Here is an 18,861-nt window from a genome sequence, read left to right as displayed (position 1 = left end):
GGCCTCTGATACAAAACACTGATGCTTCAGGAACTGGCAGCTGCAAATTTCCAGTTTTTATTTACTAAAAATCATATAAAATGTTCTATATAGGGCTTGCCACTTCAGATGTGCTGTAGCAAAGTAACACACAAAAGAAACTTTTACTCAACTCATATATTGAGTAAATAACTAAATGAGATGCCTTTCAGAGGCTTAATATGGATTCCATTTCAAAGCTCTTTCAGTTTTGTATTGCATCGGTGTTTATGTATCGCATCCCATATTCCTTGAGAGGCCTACAAGTGTTTGACTGTCGAGTAAGTAGCTACTCCTTATGTATAATTTATACAGAGCAGTGTGACCTTACCCAGGTCATGGAAACACTTGAATGCTTATTGGTTTCTAAGATATAGCACACACAGGGGCACCAGGAATGTTTGTTCTCACCATTTCATATTGTTAACCTGGTCAGCTCAACAGCTGGCCTGCATAATGAGACTCAGGTGCTGGGACTGTGGAACTGAATGTATGAGAATTCCACACCTTATAATATGTAGGTTGCGTGTTGATTTACAGGACTGACTCTATAGCGGCCTTCCCTACAGTTTTGGAATTAGATGAAGACTTCAGAATGATATGGGGAGAGAATGGTGAGTAATAGCTAGAGTGGTCGACCTCGAAGCTGGGGAACTGGGTTTGATCCTCAGCAGGGACGTTCAACATCCCAGGATTCTACTGGTGTAGCCGGGGGGTGGCACAAGTTTTGGGGGCGGCGGCCGCCCCCTGCTCTTACCTACTGTGCCAGGGGGATAATCGGCAGCCGCCCCCCCCCCCCCCCACTCTTCAATCGGCCGCCGCGGTAAATTGAAGAATATTGTGTTCCCCAGATATGAAGGTAGGAATCTCGATGGTACCAAATATCGTGCACACAAATTCAAAGGACAAAATACTGAAGGGTAAGTCTAAATTTTCTCTACCTAGCTTCACATATATGTACCTTGACAATATATGTCTTAAATGTACATATATTTGGAGTTCAGAATAGTTAATCTATACTTCCTCAATATGTACTTACCTATCAATGTTTTGTCCCTTGATATGCTGTCTATGATATTAATGTACTGCATTATTCCGAGCCTCGAAATTCTATAGTACAATCACATGGTGGGGGTAGCCTGAAAGGTAACACCTTATAATCGGTTCTGGTGGTGTCTGCAAATAAACAGCTGTGGTATGCCAGAACCTGTGGCCCTGATACAATAGCTAAGAAAAGCTCCAACTCCAGCAAGTGTAAAGAAAAAATATATATTGCTGAATTTCTGATAAGTGAAACCTATTCCTTTTCTGAATAGAACTGTGGCCTATAGTGTGGAGAAACAGAAGGTGTTAGACTGGAAACTGTACAACAACTGTATCTTAGAGAGGGTCAAAACCTTTGCAGCATACACAACTAAGAATGGTGTTCGGCCATGGCTTTCCTTAACCTTTCCATGTTGGCCTGTAATGTTTATCATACAGGAGTGCCTTCTTAAATATTAAAACTGGCAAACCCAAAAAGTAGTATGAGACATCAGATCCAGTTTGAAAACGATACCACTCCTTACCTTGTTAAATGTCTCTGCCACTTCTTCTTTCTTAATGATTTTATAGGTCTTTGCTAGTAAAATCAGGTACTTAACATCATTGACCATTGAAGGCAAATCATTCACTGAAAGAAAATGCAAGTAAGTTATTCACACTGACATACCTGGAGAATGTTAAATTAATTAAAATGAAAGTTTTCCGTCTGGTCACATAAATCATTTAAATACATAAATGGAAGCAGTAATACACGAACGCTCGCAGAATCTGTAACTCACTGCCTCAATTTTACGTGACAATCATTCCCTCAAGTCTGAAAGAGACAGTTATAGATTCCTTACCTTAGACTTACCCCCAGGCGTCAGACTGGATCCGGAGAATTTGTCAGCAGTATCCCTGCGCGTCGAAAGGTGGTGTGAGTCGGCTCTGCATTAGTCGTTGGCGTCGTGGTGGCCGGGATGACATCGGAGTAGCTACTTAGATGCCGTCCTCGCTCGCTTACGTCAGTTCTTTCTTTTTCCGCGCCAGCCAGCGCAGATCCGGAGAAAGCGGTACCTCCAGTCACTTTTTGACTAACAAGTTACTTACCTTTGGTAACGATATATCTGTAAAATACATAGATTAGTTATAGATTCCTTACCTTAGAATTACCCCCAGGTGTCAGACTGGATCTGGAGAATTTTTCATCAGCAGTCCCCTGCACGTCGAAAGGTGGCGTCCGTCTGCTCCGCGTTCGTCGTTGGCGTTGTGGTCACCGGGATGACGTCGCAGTACCTACTCAGACGCCGCTCTTACGCGCTGAGGTCCGTTCTTTTACACGACATTCCACGCCAGAAGCGCAGAGCCAAGCAAGACACTGACCACTGGTGCACAAAGCTAGGGCCCTGAAAAGGATTCCCTGACCCTAGAAGTCAGTTCACAGAGCTGGTAGGATGGGTGGGTCGGTAAGGAATCTATAACTAATCTATGTCTCTTAAAGATATATCGTTACCGAAGGTAAGTAACTTATTCATCTGAAAGAGACAATTAGTTATAGATTGCTCACCTTAGAAAGATACCCCAGCAATACCAACCCCGGAGGTGGGTCTGCGACCCAGTTCACACCAGAAAGTCCTGGAGAACAGAACGGCCAAAGAAGCAGTCTCCCAGGACTTGACTGTCCAGGCAGTAGCGTTTTGTGAACGTGTGCAGAGATACCCATGTAGCTGCATGACAGATGTCATTGACTCCCCGTCCCAAAGCAGTGGTCGCTGCCGTCGCCCTGGTGGAATGGGCAGGCAGTCCCACTGGAGGCTCCTTCTTTGCCAAAGAGTAGCAAGCTTTGATGCACAAAACAACCCACCTAGAGATGGTCCGTTTGTTCACGGCCCAACCTTTTTTGGCGCCCATGGAGCCAACAAAGAGATGGTCATCCACCCAGAATTGCTTGGTGCGATCCAAATAAAATGAAAGCACACGTTTTGGATCCAGACTGTGGAGCCTTTCTTTCTCCTTAGAAGGATGCGGAAAGAAGGTGGGCAGAGTGATAGTTTGACCAATGTGGAAAGAAGTAACAACCTTGGGAATAAATGAAGGTCTGCTTCTCAGGACGGCCTTATCCCGATGAACAGCCAGAAAAGGAGGCTTTGAATAAGAGCTTGTAGCTCACTCACCCTGCAAGCAGAGGTGATGGCAACTTGAAAAGCAGTCTTTAGAGTAAGAAGTCTGAGGACAGTTATGAAGTGGCTCAAAGGGAGCACACATTAGATATGTAAGAACCAAGTTCAAGTCCCACAGGGGCATTACGAAGGGAACAGGAGGGAAAAAATTAGTAAGGCCCTTAAGGAAGCGACTTACAACAGGGGACTTGAAAAGAGAAGGCTGATCAGGAAGCCTAAGGAAGGCTGAAATGGCTGAGAGGTAGCCCTTCAGAGTGCCCAGAGAAGAGCCCTGGTGGGCCAAAGAAGGGAGCAACAAGAGAACCTCAGAGAGAAGGGTAGAAAGGGGATCCACAGCCTTTGTTGTGCACCATGCCACAAATTTGTTCCATCTGCAGGCGTATACCGTCTCAGTGGAGGGACGCCTAGCTGCCAAGATATCACCACAGACTTCGGGAAGTAGGTCAAATAAGGTCAACTGCCGCAGCTCAATCTCCACGAAAGAAGGGGAGGCTGGACAGGTTCGGGTGGAGGATAGTCCCCTGCTGCCGCGACAGAAGATCCTCCTGAAGAGGCAGTCTGATTGGAGGGTCGATGGCCATGTGTAGCAGCTCAGATACCAGACTCTTCGTGCCCAATCCGGAGCCACAAGGATGACATGAGCCCGGTCGCGCTTGATCTTCTTCAGCATTCTGGGTAGAAGTGGTATAGGCGGAAAGGCATATAGAAGACCGCAACACCACTTGCGACAAAAAGCGTTGCCTTGTGAGTGCCTCCTTGGAAATTCCAACGCACAGAATTGCTGCACGTTCTCTTCGGTGGCGAATAGATCTAACCAAGGCTCTCCCCACTGTCGAAAGAGACCTTACACCACCTCCGAGGGAAGTTGCAAATACGTGATCCATCGTGCACCTGCGGCTGAGTTTGTCCGCCCTGGTGTTAAGTGAACATGCCAGGTGTTGAACCACCAGGGATATGCCCTGATGTTCCAGCCATGTCCAGAGATGGAGGGCCTCTTGACATAGGGTCCATGACCCCAACCCGCCCTGTTTGTTGCAGTACCACATGGCGGTGGTGTTGTCCATTAACACCTGCACTACTCTTCCCCGGAAAAAGGGAAGGAGTGCCTTGAGTGAAAGACTAATTGCCCCGAGCTCCAGCAGGTTGATGTAGAGCTCAGACTCCGCCGGAGAACAGAGGTCTCTGATCTCTGCCTCTCCCATGTGGCTGCCCCACCCTAGAAGTGATGCATTTGTCACCACTGTGTACGCCGGTTGGGGAAGAGAGAAGGATCTGCAGTGGACACAATCCCGGTACACTAGCCACCACTGTAATTGGTGTGCAGTGCCCTCAGATCTGGACGCTATCGGACAGGTTCCCCTGATGTTGTCCCCACTGGAACTTCTGGTCCCACTGCAGAGCCCGCATATACCATCTGGCATGGTCCACCAGCAGGATACAGGAGGCCATCAGGCCTAGTAGCCTGAGGGTCACCCTGACCAAAACCCGGGATAGAGACTGAAAGATCGGAATCATAGCCCGAATATCCCGGACTCGCTGTTCGGGGGGCGGGGCTGGAATAGACCCGAAACTGCATTGTCTCCAGAACCGCTCCGAGGGAGAGGAGCTTCTGAGAGAGAGTCAGGTGTGACTTCGGCATGCTGATCGAGAGCCCCAGCGAATGCAGGAGGTCGGCCGTAGTCTGGAGGTGGGAGACGACAGTCTGGGGCCAGCTCGCCTTCAACAGCCAGTCGTTGAGATAGGGGAATACTGGAACCCCTGATCTGCGCTGATGAGCTGCGACCACCGCCATCAGTTTTGTGAACATCAGAGGGGCTCTTGTAAGGCCAAAGTGTGGCACGGTAAACTGAAAATGCTCCTGGCCTACCATGAACCGCAGGTAACGCTGGTGGGCCGACAGGACGGGGATGTGAAAATAGGGGTCCTGCAAGTCCAACGCTACCATCCAGTCTCCAGGGTTGAGGGCAGACAGGACCTGAGCAAGCGTCAACATTTTGAACTTCTTCCGGAGGAAGCGGTTGAAGTTCTTGAGATTCAAGATATGACGCAGGCCTTTGCCCCTCTTGGGCACCAGAAAGTAGTGGGAATAGCAACCACGTCCTACTTCTGGGACAGGAATGCGCTCAATGGCTCCCTTGACCAAGAGTGCAGAAACTTCCTGTTGGAGAAGGGCCGGATGATCCTCCGACATGCAATGGTACAGAGGTGGCATGGATGGAGGGGTAGTCTCGTAGGGGAGGGAGTAGCCCCTTCGGACTATTTGCAAAACCCACCAGTCAGACGTGATGGTGCGCCAGTAGAGGAGGTGATGGAAAATCCGGAGGCCCACTGGCTTTTGGTGGCCCTGAAAGATCGGACCAGGAGGGTTTGGAGGATGCTGCAGAGGGGACTGTGGGGGACTGGCCCATCCGCTGGCCCCCAGAACCTCGGCTGTGGTTCCCTCATCTCTGGCAGCACAGGGGCTAAACAGCTTGTGCTGGACTGTGGCTCTGGGCGGGACGTGGCAGGGCACCCCTTCCGTAGCCACGAAAGTGGCGAAAGGCAGAATGCACAGGGCGGGTGGTGGAGAGGCCCAAGGACCGCGCTGTAACCCTGAGAGTCCTTAAAGCACTCCAGCGCATTGTCTGCCTTGTCGCCGAATAGGCGACGGCCATCAAAGGGCATGTCCATAAGGGTGGATTGGACATCCCCTGAACAACCAGTCGACTTCAACCAGGCGTAGCGTCTTAGGGCTACCGATGTGGAAATTGTCATGCCTAGTGAGTCAGCGGTATCCAGCCCACAGCGGATGGTAAACTTCACTGTCTCTCCCTTCGGCAACTGCACGGGAGAGTACGGGCCAGGCCTCCTCAGGGCACAGGGGCAGCAGTTGCGCCACCGTATCCCACACGGAGTGGGTGTAACAGCCCAAAAAACATGCAGTGTTTACCAACCGCAGTCCCAAGCTGGAGGAAGAAAACATCTTCCCAGGATAGTCCAGGTTTTTGGATTCAGGTGGTACGTTAGGGAATGCGCCTTCGGAGGTGGAGGCTTGGACCACCAAGCTCTCAGGGGTGGGGTGTTGGGAGAGAAAAGTGGGGTCACCCCGAGGCGGGCGGTGGCATCGGGCAATCATCCGATCCACAGCAGCCCCTGTGTTGAGCCTGGACCAGGTGCCCAAAAGGATGTCAGTGAGGGCTTCATAAAACTGTAGCAGGGGCTCTGAGAAGATTTAATGAAGCCCTCACTGACCAGGTGGTCTGACTGGGTGACAGAAAACAAATGCCTGTATTGATTGAGGACTTACCTACAATCAATCTGCTGTTGACCAGTGAGGCTGTCTGCCATGACTACATCAACTGATCCATCAGGGTTCTGTGAGGTCAGGGAGTTGGTCACTCTCTTCCTCCTGTCCCTCGTCAGTTGCCTTGAGCAAGCCCATGTCAGCCCTGTCAATGTATGGCTTGACCCTGTTCACATGGGGCACCCTGTGGGGGCTCCTGGGAGTACCAAGGTCCACCAAGTAGGTGACCTGTCCCTTCTGCTCAAGAATGGGATTGGGTCCACTCCATTTATATTGGAGAGCTGCTGGGGCCACAGACTCCAACACCCATACTTTCTGTCCTGGCTGATAGTCAGAACAGCCTTTTTGTAATTCTTGACTTGCCTCAAGGTTTTTATTGGCCTCCTTCATGTACTCCGCCATCCTGGAGCAGAGACCAAGTACATAGTCCCCTATGTCTTGTTTAGGAAGATTTGAGTGGTAACTCCCATCCTTACTTAACCAAACACAAGGGACCCCTATTCGGATGCCCAAACAGAAGTTCAAAAAGGCTGTAGCCAACTCCCTTCTGTGGGATCTCTCTGTAGGCAAAGAGGACAGTGCTTCCCATTTTCACCTATTCCTTTCTGGGAGGCCCATGATCCTGTTTGAGGGTTTTGTTGAACCTTTAAACTAACCAATTGCATTGTGGATGATGGGGTGTGGTGAACTTTTAGTTCACTCCACACTCCTACATTGTAGTAATATAACTTGACATAAAGTTTGTACCTCTGTCAGTTAAGACCTTCTTAGGGAAACCCACTTTGGAAAGATTCTAAGGAGGGCCCTGGCCACCATAGGAGCTGTGGCGTTTCTAAGGGGTATGACCTCTGGATACCTAGTGGCATGGTGCACCACCACTGGTATGTAACTGTGTTCAGATGCTGTAGGAGAGTTCATGGGACTCATCAATCCCAACCCTCTCAAAGGGAACCCCCACCACAAGTAGTGGTATGAGGGGGCATTTGTGGTACCACCTGACTTTTCACTGGCTTGACAGGTGGTACAGGAGCAACATAACTCCTTTTTGTCTTCTGACATGCGATGCCAATGAAAGTGAGGGGCAAGCCTATCCCAAGTCTGTCGTTGGCCTAGATGACCTGCTAAGGGAATGTTATATGCCAAGGTGAGTAGGAAGCCCCTAAACTTCAGAGGTATGACCAACCTCCTAGTGGCACCAGGCTTGGGGTCTCTACCCTCTTAGTAGAAGAGTCCCTCATCCCAATAGATCTTGAGATCCACTGATACTCGCAGCAGCAGCTTGCTGTCTGAGGGGTTCAAGAGAGGCAGGTTGCTGTGCCAAACTCAAGTCTGCTCTGGAAGGACCCCCGTCCCTAAGAACTCAACCTGATCAGGTTCCAGTTCCTGAGACAGTTCCTCCACAGGGACTAAGATCTCCCTCAAGAGATTGATCCTCACACTGAGTCTGGTGGGGGGGAAGACACAGCCTTACCCGTCCTGCTCCTTCTCTTGGAAGGCCCTTGGTCCCTTTTCCCAGGATCCAAGGCCTGTTCAGGGTTATCCAGCTTGGCCTGTGACCTGGTCACAGCAAACACATCTGCAGTGATGCCCAGCATTGCTGCATGAGTCCCAAACTCTACTTTAGCCCTGGCTGATTTTTCTAAATCATTGCCCAACAAATACTCCACTGGAAGGTCTGAGCTAACCACTACTTTCTTAGGGCCAGTTACCCCTCCCCAGCTGAAATTAACAACTTTCAAGGAATGATCAATCCTGACATTGTTAGCATTGGCACTTGGTACATTTCTCCAATTATGATTTGGTCCGGGTCCACAAGATTTTCTGTCACCATAGTGACCCTTCCACCTGTGTCCCTGTTTGCCATGGCCTCCTTACCATTGATCAAAGGCTGTTGTCTGTATTTGCACCGGTTACTGGGACTGACAAATAAGGTGGCAAGATCCATGCCACCATCACAGACCAGCCCAGACTGAGCTGGAGTTCTGACTAGGTCAGAGCCCAAGGTTAACCCTATTAACCCCTTGTTCCCTCTACCACCACCTGTACTAGTGCTAGTGGGTGCAGTTGCCTTGGGCAGTGGTGGTAGGAGGATTTTCCTTGGCTTTTAGACAAACAGAATCTCGTGTCCAATGGGTCTTTACCTTACACAAGTAACACCAAGGTTTCTTTTTGCCTTTACCTTTGTTGGATAGTGACTCTCCCCCAGATGCAGGTTTTTGGGTCCCTGATGAAGACTTCTGATCTTTACCCTTGTCCCCACCCTTATCTGGAGTTTTAGCATCTTGCTTCTTCTGGTAACCACCATTGTTCTGTTTTTTTCTGCGTCACCCTGGTTCTGACCCACTTATCTGCTTTCTTTCCCAATTCTTGGGGAGAAGTTGGATCCGAGTCAACCAGGTACTGATGCAACAACTGATTTTGGCAATTTTGGATCTGCTCCCTTGAAATCATTCACTTTGCTGCTAAGCAGCCAGCCTTCCAAAGCCTTAATGGCACTATCTCCAAAGGCTACCCAGTCCTGATTGTGTATTCTGGGTTTCTCAACTTAATCCTGTACTGTTCAGTGGTTAAGCCAAACCCATCAATGAGAACTCTTCAGGATGGAGTAGGTGTCAGCATCCTCTTCTCTAACAGTGAGGAGCTTATCTCTACCTTTGTCAGCAAAGGAGAGCCACAAGATAGCTGCCCACTGCTCTTGAGGGACCCTCTGAACTTTACATACGCTCTCCAAAGCAGTTATCCATTTATGGATGTCATCCCCAACATGGTAGGGAGGGACAAACTTGCTCAGGTCCCTATTAAAGGAATGCTCCTTAATTCTAGGGAAACTGTTCCTGCCACCGTGGGACTCTAGTCCTAACTTTGTTTTCTAGCTCTCTGGACTTCTAGGGATTTTTTATCCAGAGTCAATTGCTGTTGCCTAATCCTAAGCTTAGCTTTCTCAAGTTCCAGAATTTGGTACTCCCTATCATAAGAGTGGTCCCTCATGCTAGATACAAAGGTCCCTACAGACTGTCCTGAGTGATTAGACTCTGCAGAGGGAGATCTGGATCTCCTTGGTAAAGTCTGCACTCTGCCTGGAGGGGTGAAAAGGGGGCATCATGGCCTTCTCCACTGCCTTCTGGAAGATCTGAGTTATCCAGGTGGGACCCATCTTGGTCCCCCTGGTCATGGTTAGATTCCAGGTCATAAAAGGTGTCCCCTCCTGATCTCTCTTCATTCCCTGCCCCATCCACTCGTTCTGGTTCATCTGACCCAGGGGTCTTCCTTAGTTCATCTAACAGTAACTTCTCTATTAGACGTTCAGTGCTGGCGCTTCTCCCTGTCTTCAGCTTTCTAGAGGCACTCTGGGCTTTCAATTCGTGGAATGAAAGCTTAATGTATCCAGAGGGCAGAGAGCCACTGCATCTCCTTTAGTAGACATACTAAGTGTGGTGAGGTGTTGCACCTACCTAACCTAGTGGGAACCAAACTGAGGTTAGAGAAAGGTTGTGCTAGACAATGGACTTACCCAACCCTAGGTTCAGTAGAACTTACTTATTCTAAGCTAGTATTATATGTACCTAGTACTTAGTGGTTTTCAGTTAATCAAACAAAGATTTATCTGGTAAAACAATGAAGGCTTAAATCTTAACCGCTGCCCACCACTGTGAGAAGTTGGCCTGGTATATGCTGTCTGCTAATTAAAGTGGTCACCCTGTACCAGTCCAAACAGCCCTTATGGTGATTTAAGAGATCAAGGATAACCTAAGAAAGCTATCCAAGTGGTAGCTGTGGAGAGCTGCCTTCCGGCTTAGTCTTGAAGGAATGTTAAGCAGCTTGTTTTACCAGAATGCAACCATATAGTATTGTTTAAATGAAAGGAGAACCACGCAGTAGTTATAAAGATATGTATTTATTGATCTAACACTCTTTAAGTACGACACAGTATCCTCTACACGAGGATACTCACAAAGCACACTATACTGTAGCACAGAAACAATAGTAAAAAGCACTAATACACAGTAGGCTCTAGGGGGAGACCAAACCATATACTAAAACAGTGGTATAAGATCCACAACTCGAGTTAAGACTGTCTAGAGGATGTAAAATCGCTGGGACCCCAAAGAACCACACAGGTGAGTAAGTAGGGACACCACAGAGGACAGGTGCAGTGTGGAAACACGGCCGTGTGCTACTTACAATTCATGGAGTCGCGGTTGAAGTTTTCTTTTTTTTTTTTTTTTTTTAAACCTTTATTACAATTTCGAAAAGATACAAGTATGGGCCTACAACCAACAGGCCGGCCGCTAAATGCAGTGTAAACATAGGCACGACTTAACATGCACATCAATGAAGCAGCAAAAGAGTTACTAAAGTGCTAATCATCGCAGTCAGCCACAGCCGCAGTCCCTAAACAAACAAGAAAGGTTTCATATTTTTGAAAAACAGAAAACATCAAACTCACAAGGCCGAGGAGATTAATGGCAGAAACATGTGCTCCTCGTATCGAGGGAGTAAACCAACCCGGGTAGACAGAGGGGGGGGGGGGAGGGTGGCAAGGCAGAAGCGACAAAGTCGCATGTCGCAGGAGCATACAGGAATGCGGGGGGCTAGGGAGACAGAGCGGCATCCATCTCACGCGTCTGGGGCGGGGCGCAAATACCTCCACGGTAGGAGTTCCAGGGACCCCACACCTTAATCCACTTCCCAGGCTTGCCTCTCGCCACATACACCGTTTTCTCTCTAAACATACACCAGTCCATGTGTTCCTTCCACTCGGAGACTGTTGGCGGCCTCTGGGAGCCCCACAATTGTGCGATGTCACGCTTCGCTATCATATAGCCTAGAGTCACCCATTGCGTCTGCGTCACATTGTAATCAGTCGGCTCCCAGACATTCAGCAAGCATCTACGTGCCTCTGGCAACAAGGCAACATGCGTGACTTCTTCTAACACCGCATGCACTCTGCACCAAAACCGAGTCACCTCCGGACACTCCCACAAGATATGGAGAAAAGTCCCCAGTAACCCACAGCCTCGCTTACACAAACCATCCACCGAATACCCCATACGCATCAGGCCAGGCCCCGTGACATACACTCTATGCAGTATCTTAAGCTGGACGAACCGCAATCGGGCCGGGATAGCCACCTCTTTTGGGGAGGCCACCGCTGACACCCAATCCTCGTCGTCCAGTTCTATACCGTCTGCAATCCGTTTCCCGCAATGAGGCCAGCAAACCCATTCGATCATTGATAAGCTTTTTATAAATCAACGAAATGGTGCTATCCGGCACATAGCCGTCCAATACTCTGTCTTCCAACGGGGAATGCTCCGGAATAGCCGCCACGTCTGAAAACACGGAACACAAGGCATGATGAACTTGAACATACCGATAGTATTCCCTGTCATTCAACTGGTATTCCGTTTTCAGCATGTCGAACGTCTTAAATTTCCCTTTCGTCCAGAGATCCCCTACCGTGCTGATACCAATCGTATCCCACTTCTCGAAGCCTTTCGTAGTATACAGACAACCCAAACGCTGGGACGCGTACAATGGTGTAGCCCGAGTCAAGCGATCCCTCCACCCCATCGCCGCATTTGCTGCGTGCCACACCTGCACCGCGACCCGCGTCGGGCCCGTCAACCGCGCATCAAGGGACCCCGAGTATAGTGCTCGATTATAGTCTCCGCCTGGCAGTAGCAATTTGTCCATCTCAAAAGCCGGGTTCAAAGCAGGGCCATACATCCCGTGATTGACGGCAGCCAACTGGGAGGCCCAGTAATATCGCTTAATGTCAGGGAGGGCGACCCCCCCCGTCATACCACGGTAGGGTCAGTTTAGCAAGAGCAATCCGCGGCCGCCCATCCCAAAACAATCGACGCTGGAGACACTCCACCTCCCGAAAATAACGGGCCGCCACTACGTCCATAGTATTCTGCAGGGCGTACCAAAAACGTGGTAGCGACATCATTTTGAACAATGCTGCCCGGCCGAGCGGCAGCCACCGCCATCCCGCCACATCCGCCCTTAGGCGCTGAAGGGGGGGGAGAAGATTCCGATCATACCGGGCCACCGGATCCAGGGTTATAAAGATACCCAAATACGTGAACCCCGACTCCGCAATCTGGATAGGGCACCCCCGCGGAAGGGGGGGGGCCTCTCCGGAGAGAACGTATACACAAGACTTAGCCCAGTTAATTACCAATCCGGAGTTGCGACCAAAGGAGCTCAACACATCCACCAATACAATGAGCGATTTACGCGGAGATGCAAGATACAAGAGGATATCGTCCGCATATAGGGAAACACGATCCTCGTATTCCGGCGTCCATCTAAGGCCACGTATCGAGGGGTGCCACCGCAACCATTCCGCAAGGGGCTCCAAGCAAAGCGCAAAGAGAAGAGGCGACAGTGGACATCCCTGTCGGGTGCCCCTACCCAAAACAAAGGGAGCCGACACCCGTCCGTTGACCACTACCTGTGCCAGTGGGTTGTCGTAAAGCAATTTCACCCAACCGATAAACCCCGGGCCAAACCCAAACTTCGCCAATGCCGCCCAGATGTATGGCCATTCCAAGGTGTCGAACGCCATGGTAGCGTCCAAGGACGCCAAGATGGCCGGCTCACGAATGAATGGGGCGCGAGCAAGGACGCCATGCAGTCGCCGCAGGTTCAAAGCGGTATTGCGATGGGGTATAAAACCGGATTGATCCTGATGAATCAGGTCGCCTACAACCCGGATCAGACGATTGGCCAGTACCTTGGCGAGGATTTTGGGCTCCGCGTTTAACAAAGAGATAGGCCTGTAAGAAGTACACCGATCTCGCGGCTTCCCTTCCTTATGGATAACAACAATAGTAGCAAGACGTTGGTCAGACGGTAGGGAGCCCGCCGCCTGAGCCTCAAGGAACATGTCCCAGAGATACGGGGCAATCGCATCTGGGCGCAGCTTATACAATTCGATGGGAAGTCCATTAGGACCCATGGCCTTACCCGAGGCAATGGAGCGAATGACCAAAGCAATCTCATCTGGCGATAGGGCCGCATCCATCAATACTTTATCCTCATCAGATAGGGAAGGCAGAGTAATATCTCGAAGCAGCAGTCGAGAGTCTTCCTCCGATCGCTCTGAGACCGGAGAGTAGACCCCGTGAAAATACTCCGCAAAGCAATCGACAATGTCACCGGGGTCCGTCACACGCACACCATCCACCCTCTCAATCTCCGGCACCACTCGACTCGCTCTCTCCTTCTTATCCAACCAGGCAATCAACTTCCCTGCCTTATCACCCATATCGTACAATCGCCCCTGTTGCTCCCTGCCCATACTCCTAGCAGATTCAGTAACCAGCGCCTTATAGTCGGCCTGCTTAAGCTCCAGCACATGCAATCTGTCATCCATAACACCTTGCTCCAAATCACTCTCCAACTCGGTGATCTCATTTTCTAGCCGAACAACCTCCTGCACCTCGCATTTTTTGGTGTGGGAAATGAGAGCTAGGGCCTGGCCCCGGAGCACCGTCTTAAAGGCCTCCCAAAGGGAGACGGCGGAAGACACCGACCCCACGTTATCATTAAAATAGTGTGCCAAAGACTTAACCAGGTCTGCACGGATCGTGGGGTTTCGTAGGTACCAGGGGTTGATCGGCGCCACCCTCCCCTCCGCCGCCCAAGGCGATATCTAGGTGTAGCAAAAGAGGGGTGTGATCAGATATACCGCGTGCCAAGTGTCGCACTTCCCCGATCATCCCAGCTTGGGCCGCAGGCACTAGCATATAGTCAAGCCTCGAAAGACTACCGTGGGCCCCAGAGTGGAAGGTATATTGCGCCTGTCCAGGGTGTTTCAACCGCCAGCAGTCTATCAGTCTCAGGGTATCCAGAAAGCCCCCCAGCCAGTTCTGGGCCCGAGGGAGGTCCCTAGGGGGGTGTCGATCTTCAACTCCGGAAACCACTGCGTTAAAATCCCCCCCCAAGACCAAAACCCCCCCCGGAAGCCCAAGTAGCAGGCGCCCCAAATCAGCAAAGGTGGCCGTCTGCAGGCCCGGCGGCACGTAGACCGCGACCAGCGAAATCAATCTACCCTCCCACCTCCCCACCAGCGCAGTGTAGCGCCCTCTGTCGTCGTGGAGCACCTCATCAACCACCAGCGGGAGAGAGGTCCTGACTAAGATGCCCACTCCCCTCGAGCCAGAGGTGAAACCAGAATGGGCCAGGAGGCGATATCCTCGTCTGGTAATGGCATGAAAAGAGTTCCCTATGAGGTGCGTTTCCTGCAAGAACACAGTCAGGCGAAATACGTTTCAAGAACTGCAGGACTACCCCCCGCTTTATCCTGTCCCCCAGCCCATTCACATTCCAGGAAAGAAGTCTCAGTCCCCTACCCCCATCCCTCCCAGCACAAAATATCCCCCTCCCGGGGAGCACAATCATAATAGCACAGCAAAAAATATTACCCCGCCTTGTGAAACAAACAAACAAACCCCAACCCCCCCCCATCAACCCCAACAAAAATCCCCCCTCCCTGCACCCCTGCGTGAGCCCGGACAGCCCCCCCCAACATGCAGTGTGCCTGTCGCCCCAATATGAAGAAAGGACAAGAAAAAACCCCAGAAGGAGGAAAGGGCCCCAGCAAGCCCCCCGCAACCTCCAACTACCACTGGGCAAATCGTTACAAACTGGAGTCCAGTGCAGCCACAGGTGCAAAACGTTACCAATACAGTCCATCACCAGGATCACAGTTCCATTCCTACTCCGTCAAACCCTCTCCGCTCTCCGCCATCCGACCCTCCCGATCCCGACTCTTGGGCAGGGCATCCAGCCACTCTCCCACCGCCTCCGGCCGGTCGAAGAAGTGGGAGCGACCATCCAACTCGACCCGCAACCTAGCCGGGAACAGCATCGCATACTTGAACTCCATGTCTCTCAGGCGCCGTTTGATGGCCGAGAATCCCATCCGTTGCTTTTGAACCGCTTGTGTAAAGTCTGGGTAAAAGCTAACATTGGAGTTCTCAAATCGTAATGGCCCAGCCACCCTCGACGCCTGCAGGATAGCGTCTCTATCCCGAAAATTAAAAAGTCGGGCAATGATAGGCCGCGGGGGGGCACCCACCTTGGGCGCACCCCCCGGGATCCTGTGGGCCCGTTCCACAGCGAAGAACTTGCTCAGCCCTTTGGGTGCTAGATGAGTCACCACTAGATCCTCCACAAAAAGATCCACAGCAGACTCCTCCGACCGTTCGGGCACGCCGATAATGCGGACGTTGTTCCGTCTGGCCCTGCCTTCGGAATCCTCAAGGCGACGCTCGGTCAGGTCACTGGCGAGCTGCAACCTCCGCACCGTCGTCTGCAAGGCGGCCACATCTACCGTTAGGCTCGACGCCGCTTGGGTCAATGAGTCGACCCGGTCATTGGTTTTCGACAGGTCCGCTCTGACCAAGGTGACATCAATCAGCACCGAGTCCAATTTGTTAGCCAGAGTATCCAATTGCTGGTTCACAGTCACCTTCATCTCCTCAATGGCCCCCATGACATCCAACAGGGTCAATTCGGATGATGTGCCCGAGGCCTCCTTGGGCGGCTCAGGCGATTTACGCGATCCACTAGGGGATCCCTTTGGCTGCGCATAGCGGTCCATATTGTTGGCCTGGGAATAAGCTCCCCTCCGGGTAGATTTGGGTTTCAGTTTGTCGCCGTCCACTCTCGTCGTCATCGTCAGCGATCAGCAAGGTCAGCACCCTCCAGCACCCGGAGGAAGGCCAGGAGATCCGGGCCACCAACTGAAAGAGGCCTGTTTACAGTTCAAGACTAGGCCTTGCACTCCGTACTCCGCGCAGCTCTCCCAATGTCCCACGCATCAGTCTCGGTAGCTTAACTCGAAACCGAAAGTGAAAGCACGGGGTACGGGGGAAGGCCCAGCCTGGCATGCCGCTGTTGTTCAATTCGCAGCCGGGCACCTCACCAACCCGAGTTCGGCACCAAGACCGGAGAAGGCCGCAAACTTCAGATCGCCAAAAAACACGTTCCCGGAGTCCAATTTCGATTTGGAAAACGAGTGGCACCTTAGCGCAAGATCATAAACAAAAGCCCATCGAAAAAATCAGGATTATGACAGGATAGACGTGGGAGGTTGCGGAGGCCCCCGGGAGCCACAAGCCTACGCGGCCATCTTGGTTGCGCGCTAGGCTCCTCGCGGTTGAAGTTTTAAAGTTTAAGGACCCTTCTAAGTGGACTTCGAAGAAACCCCGTGGAAGTTAGGAGGTTGGAAAGCCACCCCACCCGTGGATACGGTAGTACCAGCGGTACCTATCCCAGGGAAGCCAGATTCATAGGTCTGAAGTGGAGTCAGAAACTGCAGTTGATCTCTGGAGGACTTCCAAGAAGAGACACTTCTGGAAAGAAGGAAAGTGTCCTCCAGAATCCAAAGGTGGATTTTGGGTGAAGAGTACTTGAAAGCAAAGGGGACAGTCTGGGTCATTCAGGAAGGACCATGGGCTCGGTAGACTAATGCCCACCGATGTCTGGTGCTTCAGGTGCATTGAGGGTGATCTTGACCCTGCATTCAACGTGACAAGAAGACGTCGAGGATGACCAGGAGCACAAGAGCTGTCCCACAAAGGATGTAGAGTACTGAGGGGTCGGTGTCTGGCTGGAGCACCAACAAACCTTGGCAACGCAACACACGCAGAAGGTTTAAGAAGGGTATGGTTCGGACCAGCAAGGTCCAGGAGACTCGCCAAACACAGGGGAGTCAGGGCAGGCATTTAGTCTCCATGGGAGCCCAAGAAAAGCAAAGATGGCCCTCGAGGACCCACAGGCCGTAGGCGCAAGAGTCGTGAGGGGACCTCCTAGCAGTTTTACAAAGCAACAGCACACGGAGCACTCTGTGCGAAAAGACCGGAGTTCTTTGGTGGAAATGGTGCCAGAGGTTGGGACTACTTGGAGCCCAGTGCCCTTGTTTTGGAAACTCCAACAAGAATATGCACTTCCAAAAGTGCGCTGTGCACAGGGGTACGGGTATTGCAGCCTCCACAAGTGATTCTGACCTCAAACTTGTTAAGAGGGCAGCTCGGACCTCGCGGGACTTGGAAACCCACCTCCTGTGTTGCTGGAGCCTTCGGAGTCCGGAGCTCAGGAGCAGTAAACCGGTCAGTTGAGATGTGGTGCCTGTGGTTGCAGGGGAGTGACTCCTTCACTCCAAGGGAGATATCCTCAGTTTTCCTTGATGCTCCACAGGTCCTACACAGAGCCTTTATGGTGCACGGGCATAGACGATGCTGTGGACCGAGGGAGACTAATTTAGGCCCAGTCGAAGACCAGCCAAGTCCAGAGTGTCCAAATGGTCGAAGGTCAGTAGTTTCTTGATCAGAATCTTGTCTACGTCCAATCTAGGGTCCTACAGCCAGGTAAGCCCTTTTACACCCACGGGAGAGGGTTGGACAAATTCAGGGACCCTCCCAGGGCAGGGTCTGGACAGTGGGGAGATTACTCCAATATCCTTTGCCCAGATTTGCGCCAGAGCTTTGCAGGACCTGTGGAGCATCAGGGACAACTGAAGGTATCTCCCTTGGAGTGAAGGAGTCATTCCCCTGCAACTGCAGGCACCACATCACGATTGACCGGTCTGCTGCTCCTGAGGACTCCGAAGGCTCCAGCAACAGAGGAGAAGGGTTTCCAAGTCCCTCGAAGTCCGAGCTGCCCTTTCACCAAATATGAGGTCAGAATCCCTTGTGGGGGCTGCAATACCCATAACCCTGTGCACCGCGTACTTTTGCAAGTGCATATGCTTGTCGGTGTTCCAAAAACCAGTGCCCTGGGCTCCAAGTAGCTCCCAACCTCTGGCACCATTTCCACCAAAGAACTTCAGCCTCCCCGGACTGAGTGCTCCTTGGGCTGCTTTGTGAAACTGCTCGAGGTCCCCTCACGACTCCTGTGTCTCCGGCCTGTGGGTCCTTGAGGGTCATCTTTGCATTTCTTGGGCTCCCATGGAGACTAAATGCCTGCCCTGACTCCCCTGTGTTTGGCTTAACCACTGAACAGTACAGGATTAAGTTGAGAAACCCAGAAGACACAATCAGGACTGGGTAGCCTTTGGAGATAGTGCCATTAAGGCTTTGGAAGGCTGGCTGCTTGGCAGCAAAGTGAATGATTTCAAGGGAGCAGATCCAAAATTGCCAAAATCAGTTGTTGCATCAGTACCTGGTTGACGCGGATCCAACTTCTCCCCAAGAATTGGGAAAGAAAGCATATAAGTGGGTCAGAACCAGGGTGACGCAGAAAAAAACAGAACAATGGTGGTTACCAGAAGAAGCAAGATGCTAAAACTCCAGATAAGGGTGGGGACAAGGGTAAAGATCAGAAGTCTTCATCAGGAAC

At 51.2% G+C, this 18,861-nt stretch overlaps 1 protein-coding gene across 1 annotated transcript in view; it reads right to left on the bottom strand.

Annotated features, from left to right (window-relative positions):
- LOC146789721 (tetratricopeptide repeat protein 21A-like) overlaps positions 1 to 16,963 on the bottom strand; it is a 49,404-nt gene extending 32,441 nt beyond the window's left edge. Inside the window, exons 1-2 of the mRNA XM_085631183.1 lie at positions 16,792 to 16,963; positions 1,587 to 1,690 (exon numbers count right to left, since the gene is read on the bottom strand). Of these exons, the coding sequence (XP_085487309.1) occupies positions 1,587 to 1,690; positions 16,792 to 16,963 (276 nt within the window). The remainder of the gene's footprint in view (positions 1 to 1,586; positions 1,691 to 16,791) is intronic.
- Between the last annotated feature and the right edge of the window lie 1,898 nt (positions 16,964 to 18,861).

Source organism: Triturus cristatus, chromosome 10 (assembly GCF_964204655.1).
Source record: "Triturus cristatus chromosome 10, aTriCri1.1, whole genome shotgun sequence".
Taxonomy (NCBI): Eukaryota; Metazoa; Chordata; class Amphibia; order Caudata; family Salamandridae; genus Triturus; species Triturus cristatus.
The sequence above is the reverse complement of the archived record's forward strand: the minus strand, read 5'-3'. Positions and strand labels throughout refer to the sequence as shown.